Source organism: Colossoma macropomum, unplaced genomic scaffold, assembly GCF_904425465.1.
Source record: "Colossoma macropomum unplaced genomic scaffold, Colossoma_macropomum, whole genome shotgun sequence".
NCBI lineage: Eukaryota > Metazoa > Chordata > Actinopteri > Characiformes > Serrasalmidae > Colossoma > Colossoma macropomum.
Window position 1 is genome coordinate 5,623,375 of NW_023494793.1, and position 15,066 is coordinate 5,638,440.

A 15,066-nucleotide genomic window follows, 5' to 3' on the forward strand; every position below is an offset into this window, starting at 1 on the left:
ATGCAAATGTTTTAAAAAGCTACAGCATGAAATTTTACGTTACGTTTACATCACGTCTTCTGTGAGTTTATTGGCTGGTTGCACATCAGAAATCCGATTGCTGTCTGACTCTTATAGACCCGGAATTTCCCCATTATCTGATTACTCAAGAGCATGTAAACATTTTGATTGGATTACTGATAAAATCTGATTTTCTGCAGTTATCGGATTATTAGGTGCCTGTAAACGCACTCAGTGTTGTCAAAGTGAAATACATTCTCTGACTGTAGGGGGCACCCTAGAGCAAGAAATCACAAATAACATAATATTGCTTAAATATTCCTGCTTCAGTGTACAGCTAAAGAAATCACACTTTTCCACTGTAGATGATCTACAGCTACTTACATTTTCAACTTTGTGGTGGATACTCAGTTGATTATCAATGACAACAAGATCTTCAAGGGTTCTTTAGTAAAGACAACGGTTCTATGTAGAACCATGAACACTCAAAGAACCATTTGCGTGCTTAAAGCGTTCTTCAGACTGACGGAGAATGTGTTGTATATGGCTCTGTTTAGAACGTTTTTGAAAATGGTTCTATATTGCACCAAAAAGCGTTCTGCTATTGTTATGATGTCAACCTTGTAACAATACAGGAACTCTTTTCGGTGCTATACAGAATATCTACAACACATTCTCCATCAATCTGAAGAACCATTTAAGCAAGCAAATTCTTTGAGTGTTCATGGTTCAATATAGAACCACTGTCTTTACTGAAGAACCCTTAGAAGGACCATCAGCCTAGGTTTAGAAGTAGGTGAAGGTTCTGTGTTCAAGATAAGGTTTAGGGTTAGATTTAATAGACTATCACATTCAACTTCAAATTCAGTTGTATTTAATAGATATTTAGTTGAATTTAGTTAAAGACATATTGAGCATCTGTTAAAACGTCTACAGTCCACATACAGACCATCAAACTAAAGTGTTACCAAGAAACCAAACATCTGATCCATACAGGCGGATCAGCACGTATGGAAACTGTACATTTGTACTTTGTAGCCTAGTTGTTCCTTTAATGGCCCCAAATTGATTTGCTGTAGCAAAACAGACAGCAGAGATTCATCTGAGACGGTCAGGATTCAGCAGTTCACTCACACAGACGCTGAAACTTCACACTCCAGCACCAAATGTGTGTCATTTTCTCCATCCTCAGACAAGTTTCTCAGTCCAGAGCGAGTCTGGCAGAAACGCACTGGAGAATTCACGGCTTAGTCCCAGACAGACACCACAGAGCTGCCTCTGGAGAAACCATGGTGTGTCTGCTGGGTACAGCTCAGTTCAGTTTAGGCCTCAATTAAAAACGAAAGACTGTGGCGCCCCCTATTGCCAGGACAAGACAAATGTGCCAGTCAAATTAAACCTATAGGCACAGAAATGTGTGTGCATGAAAGGAAACGACACTGTGGCTCATCTTTTCAGCCGCACTCATTATTTCTGACTCTGCACTTTTCCTCCACTGCAGATAAATGAAAGCAGCCTGGGATTCAGAGCCACCAGCGGGGGAGAAAGAGTGGATTAAAGACTTAATGCTGTCTGTTACAACCTTGAGGACAGAACACGATGCAAGCAGAGCAGGGCAGACTGGCACTGTGGGAGGAACAGAGGTGCTCTTGTTTTTGCAGCACTTAAATGTCTTTAAATGACTTTGTAGTAAAAGCAGAGAGGAACAGGGAAACGCAACAGGACCAAAAATGGCTCTTTGTACAGTGAAACAGGGTTTGGACTTTGGAAGTACTTATTACTTTTACATGCAAAAGTTAAAGACCACCTTTTCATTTCTTTCATGTCAAAAGTGGCCTTTAAGTACAAGTTTTACAGTTTTTCAGCATCAGGATAAAACAAAAACAAAAAAAAATTACACTGAAGCATCAACAACTAAATATGCATTTTCTCAGCACTCATTGTGTTCAGGCTTAGCTTTCATTGCAGCTTTCATTCTTTTCAGAAGACTCACTTTCAGTTTCTCAAAGGAATCTGCGGCCACACAGTTCAGTCTTAAAAGTTTTGTTTTTTGCTTCTCACTATCCAAATAATGACCACTTTCAGTGGTGTTGAGGTCTGGACTCTGGGGTGGTCAGTCCATTGTTCAGCTTCTTTGTTTGATGTGTCCGTCTCCTTTTCTCAGTGAGGTTCTTCTTGAACAGCTACACATCCTTTCAGACCCACAGCGCTGAGTCGTCTTCTCACAGTGGAAGGATGGACAGAAACACCTGTGGATGTTTTCAGATCTGAAGCAGCTTGATTTTCTCCTCTCTCTCAGAGATGAAAGCTTTAAGTGCTGTTTATCTGATGGGGACAGATTTGGTGTCTACCAGGTCTTCCAGGTGGTTGTTAGGAGCCCCATTTTCTCTGTAGCTTCTAAAACTCCTGTTTTAGAAAATTCTGTTGTTGAACTTTTTTTCTTTTGACTTTCTCCTTCTCAGACATGTGGATTATCTTGGATCTAATCTCCTCAGAAACATCTCCTTTAGTAATTTTAGATACATATGAAAAAGAAATTCGCAAGGCAGCTAAGCTGAAATTAATTAGCGATTTATCTGACGTTATACGTAGCTGTGCAGGCTTTTGTGTCAGGTTTCCTGATGAGTAACTTCTACTAAATGGCCATTTAGACTGGAAATTCTATGAAAGGGAAGAGCAGTTAGTGTTTTGGCAAGTTTTTATCATCTGAAAAAATAAAAAGACCAAGTTGTGCATATGTTAAAGTCAGCAAATTAACAGTAACTGTGCATCATGTAAGGATATAGGGTATTTTCATATATATATATATATATATATATGAGAAAACATTTGTGTATTTGTATCAGAGGGAAATCAAGGACATGTTTCAGGGCTGGACTGTTGTAATGCAGTGCTTCAGTGTCTTCTGGCTGTAAGCATTTTCAGCATCCTAGCAGCACATTTGCTGTGGTCAGCAATTATGCGTTCACTCTCACACAGGACTGAGTATTATAGATCCAGGCAGAATGGCCAGTGTCCAATGTAACCCAAGGCTTGTTTTCAATAGCCATACGACATGGTCTTAATATCTCCAAGCCAAATACTGGCGAGGTGAATTCTTCTTGGAGAAGAAACAGCAAACATCTCGTTGTTTGTATAAAAACAGAACACTTTATAGAGATAAGCTGAAAAAGTCCAATGAAAACACAACTACTTTACAATTACAAATGTTGTCTTCCCTTGTTATTTACACTTTTGTTCCTCAATGTTGATTAAAAGACAAAATGGTGGTAACCCCGACATTATAGATACATCAGTACAAGTTTACAGTGTAGCTGATACACACAGAAAATAATTATAATAAAAAAGAAACTCAAAGGGAAATGCATTGTTTTCAATCTGCTGCTGAACAGGGAAGAAATTAAAAAGACAGTTTTATTAACACAGATAAAGCCGTGCTCGGTATACTGTTACTGTTGATTAGCCACTGAAAATTCAGACATAAGACCTGTTTAGCCTTTATCTGCCCAGGTAATGGAGACTAACAACAAAATGCACATAACTTTGGGGTTTAGAGAAGACTGATTTGGATCATTTACACTGCCTTTTCTTTTAATTCTGCATTTTCACAAGCAGCTTGATGATGAAACCCCCACAGTGACAGTTTAAATAACGAGCTACTACTGACCTCTGACTCAATTAGAGTAACAATCTCAGATTTAACACAACACAGCACATTAAAGACATCGCTATCATTCACTAAAAACAGCCAAAAAACCTCAAACAACTCACTTCTATTCATTTTTTGAACACCGATGGCTTTGCTTTCTAACCTGCTTGAGTCTCAGTAGTGCTTTAATAGCATCCTGATAATAATGCAGGATGTGGGGGGTTCTAATCACTGTGGTTTTGTGGGTGTCTATTAAAATCTTCCCAAACCTCAATGTTTACATATAGCGATGGCTAGTTGCTAATTCTACATCCGTACTGGGATGTTCTCACACTTACGTGGCCATAACTAAACAAAGAAGTACACAGTTCAGATGGATACTCACTTACACAAATACACATATGTTTAAAAAAAGCCAGAATAGCAGAAAACGCACATTTAGCAACACATTACCAACAGGTGGTGGATTGCCTGGAAATTGTGTTATACCAGTCATCCTGCCAGACGTGCTGTAGAGGATCCAACCTGCGGCACAGACGTGGATATTCCTGGATTTTTCATAACTCATACTCTCCAAGGGTGTCGGAGTGCGCTAACATTCACAGCTGTATAAACAATAAAGGTGCAGTAGAAAAAAGCAAGCATTTTACAGCATGATAATAGAGTCCGGTAAAGCAGAACAGCCACACTAATGAGTTTCTGGGCACACAAGTTTAAAAAAAACTGCCACCACCACTGACAATACTGACCAGTCTCCACACAGCCTCTCTCTGAGCCAATGAGGAGAGTCTATAGCTTAATGATACGTTATGACAAGGACTGATCAGTTACCAGTTATACAGAGAGAGAGAGGGAGAGAGAGGGAGAGAGAGAGAACCAACAGGTACGATGAGACTGGTCGGCGTTGGTGTGACATTTCGTGTGAAAGCAAACGTTATGCTGCCCATCAACAGCATAACTGAGCGGCCACTGAATGAACGAACATACAGTTTGTCCTCATGTCAGTCAGTGGAGCTTCACGAAAGTATGATGAAGTGGTGAGTGCAGTCCAGGTACTTGTTCATGTACCTGCATATCGTCACTGTCGTAGCAAAACCTCGTCACCTAAAAAATGGTAACAAACGGTCATTTTGCAGGGAAGAGAGAATAATGTTCTTAACATTAACGTATAGTTACTGTCCAAAAACCCAGACACTTGCATCTCCAGGAAAATGCAAAAAGAATTTAACTTTTGAACAAAGTTAATGTAAAGAGATTTAGAACTTATCTGGGATCATTTCTATTGGTCCGTACTTAATGAAACTTCCACAGTGTTTTCAAACGATGTAGAAAAATAAAAATCGAAAAAATGAAGATGCAAGTTTTTTTGGACAGTAATGATACATTAATGTAACAACGTTTTATGCCAACTAATTCTGGACCATTTCTGTCGGTCCATTCATATTGAAATGTTACACAACGTAAGGGCAGCTGGAGTTTTTAAATGGTACAAGAAAAATAAAAACGGAACGAGGGTTTTGATATGACAGCAATGACGTGCGAGTGTGTTTAGCTGCCTCCGCTGGGCTTGGCGGGAGTTTTTGAGCGCATGGCTGCTCCTGTGCGTGCGTTTCCTTTGCCCTGCTGTGGCTGGGGTGTGCCAGGCTGCTGTGGCGCTGCCTCGCCCGCAGGGGCCGTCGTGACGCTCTGCTGCTGTGGCGGCTGGGCCGGGCTGTGAGGGGCCGGGGTCTGAACCTGGGGGGATGCGGCGGCAGCGGGCGTAACAGCCGCTGTGACGACCTGCTGCTGCTGGAGCAGTTTCTGTTGGACGACCTGTGCGGCGGAGCCGGAGGCTGCAGGTATCACCTGAACCTGTGCCTGAGTGGACGCTCCGGCTACTGCTGCGGCCGCCTGGGTCAGAGCCACCGTCTGATTCTGCACTTGGATCTATACACAGAGCGATGTTTTATAAATGATAGTAAATAAAGAACTGAAACAAGAAAACATAATCACACATTTTCCCCTTACTGTGAATACAGCCGATGGGAAAAAGACGTTTGCTGTCTGAAGTTTGTTTCTTTTGTTTTACAATGGAGCTGCAAGGCTCAGCTAACAAGTAATAGAATCTTACACTCCAGCAATGAGACAATAAAATTAAAATTCACATTCAGATGAAGTAAATGCCCATTAAAATGTTAAAAGCCATTTGTTGTGGCTCCTTCTCCATTCTAAGCCATGATTTATCACACACACAATGGCTGACAAGTGCTCAGCAGAACATGACATTACTAAACATAAATAAATAAATAAACACAAAGCAATCTACTCCAGCTTTAATTAGATTTTTAAATATATTGGAATATTTACAACCATCTGAATGAAGCACTGTGGTTACTTCAGAAACTATATAACGCGAGCAGGTAGAAATACGTTCTTGTGTAAGTTATCTGAATAATCGGGGAAGCCAATGCTCCAAATGTGGACAATCTCTATAACGGCAGGTTAATAATCGCATAATATTTCCAAGACAGTGAAGTAAATGGGCAACTACTGCGTCCACTCTTGGCAGTTTTTTTGTCTGTTTCAACAACAGTGGCTGACAAGAGCCAATGATAAAAGCTGGCCCCTCTGAGGTGAATTGTGGGGGGTTAGTTAATGTAAGAAGCAAAAACCTGTTTATTTGATAACATATTTGTCATGTTTGCTTTTTAAATTATGTAACAGAAGATCATCTGTTTTGTCAACCACTGCTTGTGGCAGAGAACAATGATAAGATTAAAATGTTTCACAAATATCAAGTCCCGAGTCACTGTCATGGGGTATGTAAATGAAGACAACTATTCATCAGTATGTAAGGATCAACACCTGTACCAAAAAAATTGGACCAAATTATGTGCTGGTGCGAACAACTGAGAAAGTTAGTGCGACCAATGGAAAAGTTAGTCTGGAGGGACTGCAGGTTTTCATAGCAACAAAACAGGAGCACACATGATCAGTTCTTTGAAAACTGAGACCAACTGATTAGAACCCAGTGAGCTTCTGCAAGTTGCGAATGAGTACCTGCAGATACAGAGTGTCCCTGTGCGAATTGGTATTGCGGAGCCAGAAATGATCCTGTAAGGAGAATGTCTGGGGACAACCATGAGAAAGTCTGGGCTAAATTTGGGTGGGAATGTCCACTTATTAGCTTGAGTTTGAAATTTCTAAACCAATCCAATGCCTTGTGGAACCCAAAGTAGGTGGTGATGCTCTGGCAAACACCAAAATCGATGTTAGTCCATGAATGTAGTGTAAGTTAGCATGGCTGAATAAAAAAACTCCAAATAAAGGAATAGTTTGGCGAAAAATCAATTAACCTGGTTCATCACTTATCCCAGATGGATTCGATTAGCCAAGACATGGTTGATGTCTGCTTCTCTAGTTTACAGCGGGAGATGCTAGGCTAACATTGCTAACAGACAGCGAAGGTGGACCGTCACCAAACTCATACCAAATTTGTAACTTTGCTTCCAAAATCGACCAAAAATCTATGTAAATATGTTAAACAATTTAGTGAAACGGCACAGATGGACCTTGTTTAACCACCTAAGCTAGAACTGGAGGTACCTTATCAGCCGCATTATGCGCCGCTTTGTAGAACTCCTCCGTCACTACACAGATGTCACGTTGTGGTTTTTAGCATAGCTAAAGCTTCATAACTGTAAGACAGTTAGCTAGAAGCAAGCTGCACCCTGACTAACGTTAAAGCTACAAAACAAGGGGCTGCGTTCCTTTTTCTTTTTTTTATTTTCCCAGGCCAGTCTTCCTTGGCCACACCACCACCCCCCTTTTTCAGGGGACATTAAATTTGTTTTTTTCATTTCACTATTAAATGTCACAACTCATTTATTAATGATCATACAAATATGAGGTGATGTGATACCACAACCACCCAACACCCTTCCAAACACCATACCCCCCGCCCACCTGTCCCAGACTTTGAGTGAAAGAAAAGACAGAAATAACTGACAGACAAAGCAGAAGAGAAATAAATAAATAAATTAATAATAATAATAATAATAATAATAATAATACTCAACAATGGACAAACTGGACAAGACATGACAGACAAACAAACATTTAACAGAACAATAAACAAGGTAGTAACCCCCCCTTCCTTTTTTTTAACGCTGTAATTATAACGTGGGTAGTTTTCAAATTCTATGTAAGGGTTTTAACTTTTTGTTGAGTTTGGAGAGAAAATCAGCTCCCAGTATATTATAAAAATTATGACCAGGTTTCCTTTAATTGTTTTGTATTATTTTTAAAATTTAATATTTTTAAAAGTCTTTCCAATTTGCAGTGATCCATGAGTATAACTTTTTTGGCAATGGTAAGTGATATTAATATAAAGGATTTTCTATTCATAATGAACAGAACAGATCGAAATCTAAATATAGTCTGGTACACAGGCTGGTACCACTGATTCCCTAATTACGCAAAAACATGGAAACGGTGGCTTTTGGCAATGGACCACAAATTAGCAACAGTGCTGTTCAATAAAAGTATCATCGCAACGCTGAAGTTGTTCTTCACCAGCTTCTTACTCAAATTTTCTGTTGCACCTTAAATGGTGCAGCAGTTTTCATCCTTTTGCCTGTACAGGTGCCAGTAACTGCAGCAGTATTTAAGGTGAAATTTTAGCTGACGCACAAGAATAAGAAGAACCCAGCTTCAGCCTCATCCAGAACAGTGATCCTTTCTCGTATCATGATTAAAAGGAAAGTCACAAATAGGATATTCTTAAATCTGCAGCTGTTCGAAGTAAACTTCTACCAATTGAAGCGAATTTAAGGTAAGCTTTGTTTACTTTTCCTCTGTTTTCTGCTCACTTAGCTACTCTCATGCCATAACATGCTTGACAAATGTGCTTTACGCAGTTTGACTGGAGAAATAAACATATTTTTGACCTTCAGTACGAGTTTGTTAAAGCGCTGGCATCAACCGTTCCCTCTTCCCACAGCAGTAACGCTCAATCTCTGCTGGCATCACCTGGTATTTTCATCAAGTAAACTCAATTCCTGTCGTACGAGCAGCCGCAAAAAATATGTCCAGCGAGTCACTGGTGTGCCCAGCCACCAGCTGACGCGTTCCATAATGTGTGTACTGAAGTTGGAATATATATGACTGAAAATGTGGTTGTCAAAAGCGTAATCGAACATTGTTTTGATATTGAAAGGACAACAGTTAAACTCTGCCAAATTACCATATAAACCATTTATGTGTTTAGGAATTCACGTAGCTTCGACTTCGGTCATCTTGCGCCAAACAATACTCACAATGGCTGCCCGAACGTTCACCTTTGCGAGCAAGTTTATTTTTGTTTTTATAGATTAACGTTAGCTATACAGTGTTGTAAACCACATCAATGTGTACGCACGAAATGAAGATCTGGATGCGTCCTGAGTGAGCTGAGAGCGTTTTTTTGGCGTGTATTTACAGAAATGAGTTTGGTGACAATCCAACTCAAGGGTCTGTTAGCAATGCTAGCATAAAATCTTCTGCTAAAACCTAAAGAAGCAGACCTCAGATCTCAAACATGTGTTGGCTGATCGACTGCCTCTGGGGTAAGTGATAAATCATGTTAATTTGATTTTTCGCTCAACTACTCCTTTAGGCCTGCAGATGTGTGTTGCATGCACATGCAATACAAATAAACATTACTTCTTACAAGTACACATTAGACACATTAGCTAGCAATAGTGTTTCGCTTGTGTTACTGACTGTACTCCAAACGTTAAAAGAGCATGCACTAGAGGATTTCAGGAGCTGATTTTAGAGGGGGCGTAAGTTTGTTAGTGGTGCAAACCATCACCAACAGTGTAAAGTTGTCCCCAAGTATTTATGTCTTTTACAAGATCATTCCTGGCCCTGTTTGTGGATAAGACTGGACTAATTTTATTTCTAAAATAAATATTTTACAGAGGAAATATTTTTTTACTGCATCCCATAAAACACCACACACAAAAAGAAAAACAGCACAGAACATGTCCGCTCTTACCTGCTGGGGTGGGGACACTATCTGTTGCTGCACTATCTGAGGGAATTTAGCAACCTACAAGTAGAGGAGAGGATCACTACTGGGGCAGGAACTGTAGCTGGAAACTAAACATACACTCTACTGATCTGAATGCCTGTACATATGCTACTCTACCATTGGCTGATGTATCGTAGTTAACAGAGACCAGTCAAGACAGTGCATCTGTGTACCTGTATCTGCTGTGTGGTGGCAGGTTTCTGGGTGGCAATGGAGGTGGTGAAGAACTGGGTCTTTATGCCTGGCTGCAGCTGAGTGGTTGCATACGTCACCTTCTGCTGGACCTGACCTGCTGACTGAGCAGCCTGCTGAGTGGCCAACTTTACAAGAGAGAGAAAGAGAGAGAACGAGACAAAGAAAGTAAGAATGGGGAAGAAAAAGTAGGAAAATGGTATAAAACAATAGGGGTTTAGGGGTTAAACAATATATATTTTTAAGTTGAATGCAATTGGGTCAAAATTTAATTTGATTTCCAATATTTTGTGTGTTAACAGACAGATGTCTTACACAGCTCTAATTTTAAAGTATACTGTTTGGTTTGATAAATAAAAGATCTTGAACAGACCTCTTTTCTATGCATACTGCGTCATGTTTTTCCTGAATTTATACATTTAGAGAAAACGTTATTTAAGAAAAAGCCTGTGTGTGCCCCCAACCTAAGCTCATCCCCCTCTCTAGCCACTTTACTCTGACAGGATGCACCCAGCTGCTTTGCTCTGATCTTTGTTGGTGGTTTCTATAAAAGATGTACAATGCAATCATATGCAAAATCAGGGAGCCACAGGCAAATGACACATTTCGTTGTGAAAATGTTGTCTGAAAGTAAGTGAAAATAAGTCAACAAATCTGCTACAGAGAACACATTTCGGCACATTTTAATGCACAATTATTTGCTGAATTTAACCTACTGGGGGAAAAATAAGACATAAAATGCGGACTGTGCAAAAAATGTTTTTTTTAACACTTTAAACTCAATAATAAAATAGAAACTTTGCACCAAAACTGAAGAAAGACGTCTGATTTAAATGTGTTCACTAATGTGCAACTATTATATATATGTTATATGCAAACTTAGTGTGTTTAAAAGTGCATGCTACCTTCTGCTGCACTGCAGCCTGTGTTTGTTGAGGCTGTGCTGCTTTCTGCTGCACTGCGGCCACCTGAGCTGCTGCCTGCTTCTGCCTCAGCAACTGATGCACCTGTAACGGGTGTGCCACAACAGGAGCACCTGAACATGCAGAGAGAGAGGCAGATAAACATTCAGGGTTATTCGTGGTAATTATATCCTCGCTGCCAAGAAAAGTCTGCAACTCACCTTGTGTGACATTGTGTACATTTGATTGCAGAGAGAACCAATGCAAATTTTGAAAAGCAGACCTTTCATGTACTATTTTTAAGTTATAAACACGTTAATGTTTCTTCCTTACACCACTTCAGAGGGTTTTTCACAACAATGACAGTGTACTAATAAGAGCTGCTCAATAATTGATTTGCTAACTGTTATCACGATACTGGCCTCTGCAATATCAGTACTGCAGAAGCCAATATTGTGATATTAGTCCACGATATGCAAATGAGCCCTCTAACCAATCACAGCTCCAGATGAGTTTCTCATTAAATCACAAAAGAGTAAATTATTACAGTAAAAATAATGCAGGCCAATCTTTAACCATGTCACAATACTGATTCACAATTTTTTTAAACATACTGCAAAACTAGTACTTGGCTCATATCAGGCAGCACTAATGCTAATTCATTCTTACACATTACAAATGCATCTCTCACTCATTACTAGCTCGATACCTGCTTTCTGGGCCTGTCCGATGGCCACGCTGATGCCGGCCACAGTGACGGGTAGTGTGGTGACCCCTGTGGAGGAAACCACAGCTGGCACGGACACCACCGGAGGAGGTTTGGTCAGTGTGACCTGAGCAGGCTGACCTGGCTGTGTCTGGAGAGCAGATGTAACCGGAACTCGTGCCTTATAGAGCAGAACAAGACAAAGAGAACAGAAAGATTTGCTTTCAAATGTTGTGCACACAGTTTTACAGGAGTAGTTCAACATTTAGTGGCCTCATTAATTAAAGAATTAAGCCACAAATTAAGGTTTCATTAATTTTGACTAGGAAAAAAGTTTATAAACGCTAAGGTAGACAACAAACAAAAATTAACCTATTTACAATTTACTATACTGTATATAAAACATACATAAAATGGAAACAAACAAAAAACATTACATGCTCACGGGGACACTATTATTTTGGTAAAAGCAACACAATCAAGTGTGCCACCATCAGGAGGAAAGTTTAACTGCACTGAGAAAACTGTTACGTTGATATCAGCCAAAAGTCTCTTTATTTCAACTTCACTGTACTTAACTATATATCTGTTAATTAACTCTTAAGAACATTTGACTATGAAAATTAGTCAAAATGTACTCCCCTAGTGTCTACCCGCCAGTGCAAGCTTGGCCAAATACAACGTGCATTTAATACAATAGCAGTTCGCCTACTTGTAAGCCTCAAAAGGTAAAATCATCATATCATATAAAATAAGTGCGTCTTCAAAACATGCTCTGCTCTAATGGGATGGCTCAAAAAAAAAGACCCAAAAAACACAATGCTCTGTTTCTCCAGGTGATACAGTCATCTAGAAATCTGGGACTCAGAGCTCAGCTCTGCAGAGATCAAATCTGCAGTGGAGCAATTAGAAATTTCAGAGTACTGATCTGAAAATGTCCTGGACTTAATAGTCTAAATTAACGTTTCCCGCCCCCCCATATCCCAAATGTAGTCGACCTGCACACTAAACCAACAAACACTTGCCTCAAACTGTGCTGAGCTACAGAATTGAAGCTTTCAAGTTGCATATAGTTAAAATATCCCTTACTTGATCGACTTTAAATGATCAGTTTAAAGATTCACACAGTGGGCTTGTACGCGTGTACAGTCAAATACATTCACCGTTTTCCAAGCAACAATATGTTAACACATCCTCTAGACCAAACCTAATTATGGCATTTTCCTGCAAATGTTAGTACACAAGTTCTACTTATTTGCTGAGTTTACATGTCATTTGGCAGGGACACTCAAATTTTTTGCATATGACTGTATGTATGTATAAAACTCACAAAATCAAAGCTGGAATGTGTGTATATGTGCGTGTAAGCTCACCAGTCTGGTCACCTGCAGGTTGGGGCCGGGGGTCGCGGTGAGGACGGTGGTTGTAGCTCTGGGTGCAGCCACTGCAGTGAGCTGCGGGCTGGGCTGCGGCGCCGGGGCAGCCTGAACCTGCTGAGGCGTCTGGGTAACTGTGGCCTGCTGACCCTGAGCTGCAGCGACTGCCGCCGCAACCTGCTGCTGCGGAGTCATCTGCAGCTTCTGCTTACTCATTTTCAGCAAGTCCTACACACATGCACATAGACACTTGTATTACTATATTTGTAAAGAATTTTAATCACAATAATAAATTAATAAATATATACATAAACAAAATAAAATAAATAAATATATACATGAACAAAAATGAACTAAAATAAATAAATGAAGGGTTTCATTCCAAAGAGTATGAAATACCACTTTCTAAGCACGTTTTTGTTCCTGATATATATTGTTGGGAGTGAGATTCACACATGCCACAAATATTAATGCTATATTATGATTATTTATAAGCTGTTTCTTTTCAAACCTCCTCTTGTTACAAATGTATGTGCAGTATTTTGGAATTAAAATCTCCAAATCCATTTCTATTTGAAAAGCACCTTGCTAAGACAAAAGGCTGCTTCACGCGCAAAATCACAACAATAAAACAAAGACAACTGAAATGAATTATTCTCACTTTTAATCTCACTTTAACTAATTTCTCAACTTAAATCTAACCTTGGCTTCCTTGGCCTGACTTGGAAATGAAGCCTAACATGATGACTAATGCTAAGCGCTGTTAGTTTAACCTCCTTAGAGCTTGGTAATATATTGTCTATACTGGTATACTGTGATACTCCTCAGCATTTCTCTGGTAGCATCAGACCTCTATTGACAAAAACAAGAACTACGTGGTTTCCAGACAGCCAGCAAGTGAAGCAGCGCCAGCAAATCGGTCAGATACGTGTTCGTAATAAAGCAGAGCGTGTGCGTACCGGCTGTGGTTTGTTTCCTGCTTTGATCTGAGGAGAACCAGCCTGTTGCTGCTGTTGCTGCTGGATCTGCTGGAGCTGCTGCTGCTGCCTCAATATTTGCAGCTGCGCAGGTGAAAGCTTCTGTATCCCCGCTGTGATGGAGGTAGCGAAGGAGAGCAAGAGGGAAATGACAGGACAAGAACGGGCAGTTAGTTTTGACAGCGAATGTCTAAACCACTAAACCCATAAAGCAATGGGCCACAAGGATATGCATTGTATTGCTCAGGACGGCACAAAGCAAAGGCCTTAAAATCCACTTAATTGCGGTAGAATCATTGTAATGCACAATGGTTTACTGCTTTTATAAAACTGCCAATATAACATTTTAATCATATTTACTGCACAATTCTTCCACCAAGCAATGTAGCTCCTTAAAAATAGACTACAGTTGTCAAGCAACATAACATTTCTTTTGCAGTAAGTTGGCGCAGCAATACAGAATTCAACTGATGTATGCAGTAATACGTGTATATAAATGTTTTACAACACAGCTCAGCCAATCCATTTTATGACACTCAGTAGAACAATCTGGCAAATAGCTAGGAAATGCCCATTGTGAGACACCTGTTGAACACTGGCAATCAAAAAGTACTGCTTTGCTGGAATATTTGTTGTTAATGTGGTTCTTTTCTTTCTTTGAGAGAAAAGACATGCATCGTGCTGTACCTGGAGCTGCCAGCGAGCGCGTCTGTGACTGGCCCGCAGACAGACTGGTGGACACCACAGCTGAGGCAGTCACTGGGGTAACAGCTCGAATGCCCGGAGTGGCTATGGTGACAACTTCAGTGGGGGCGGGGGCAGCAGGGACGGCCCTCTGCTGGGTGTGAACCACCTGCGCTGTAGTAGTACCTGCAGCCTGGAAATGCACAAACGAAAGAAATGAACAAACATGCCATCACAGTCAATACAGCAGAGTGTCTGACGTCATTAACTGCTTTTACATGATGTAAAACTCTGGCTTCACAATGATTCGATTCTACTTTATGTTATGATGATTAACTGATTTATTGAATCTTAAAAAATGGATTCAGGCATGATTCAGAAATATGCTGAATTCACATGACTTAAAGAGCTATTTACATGCTTGTCGGATGTAACAAAATAATATGCAAAGTATTTTCACATTTGGAAATACCATGAGAATTAAATTTCGGCCAAAACATTTGCACACATTACAGTGAATGTTAT

The 15,066-nt window shown here is 40.1% G+C and overlaps 1 protein-coding gene across 4 annotated transcripts in view; it reads right to left on the minus strand.

Annotated features, from left to right (window-relative positions):
- Positions 1-3,550: 3,550 nt before the first annotated feature.
- Positions 3,551-15,066, minus strand: part of ep400 (E1A binding protein p400) — a 47,657-nt gene continuing 36,141 nt past the window's right edge. For 2 of the 4 annotated variants that reach the window (XM_036578282.1, XM_036578278.1), the window contains 8 exons: positions 14,545-14,734; positions 13,840-13,970; positions 12,878-13,108; positions 11,508-11,685; positions 10,802-10,932; positions 9,878-10,024; positions 9,669-9,722; positions 3,551-5,575 (listed from right to left, as the gene is read on the minus strand). In XM_036578282.1, the coding sequence (XP_036434175.1) occupies positions 5,198-5,575; positions 9,669-9,722; positions 9,878-10,024; positions 10,802-10,932; positions 11,508-11,685; positions 12,878-13,108; positions 13,840-13,970; positions 14,545-14,734 (1,440 nt within the window). In that variant the 3' untranslated portion in view covers positions 3,551-5,197. The remainder of the gene's footprint in view (positions 5,576-9,668; positions 9,723-9,877; positions 10,025-10,801; positions 10,933-11,507; positions 11,686-12,877; positions 13,109-13,839; positions 13,971-14,544; positions 14,735-15,066) is intronic. The other 2 variants (XM_036578279.1, XM_036578280.1) reach the window with 2 other exon arrangements.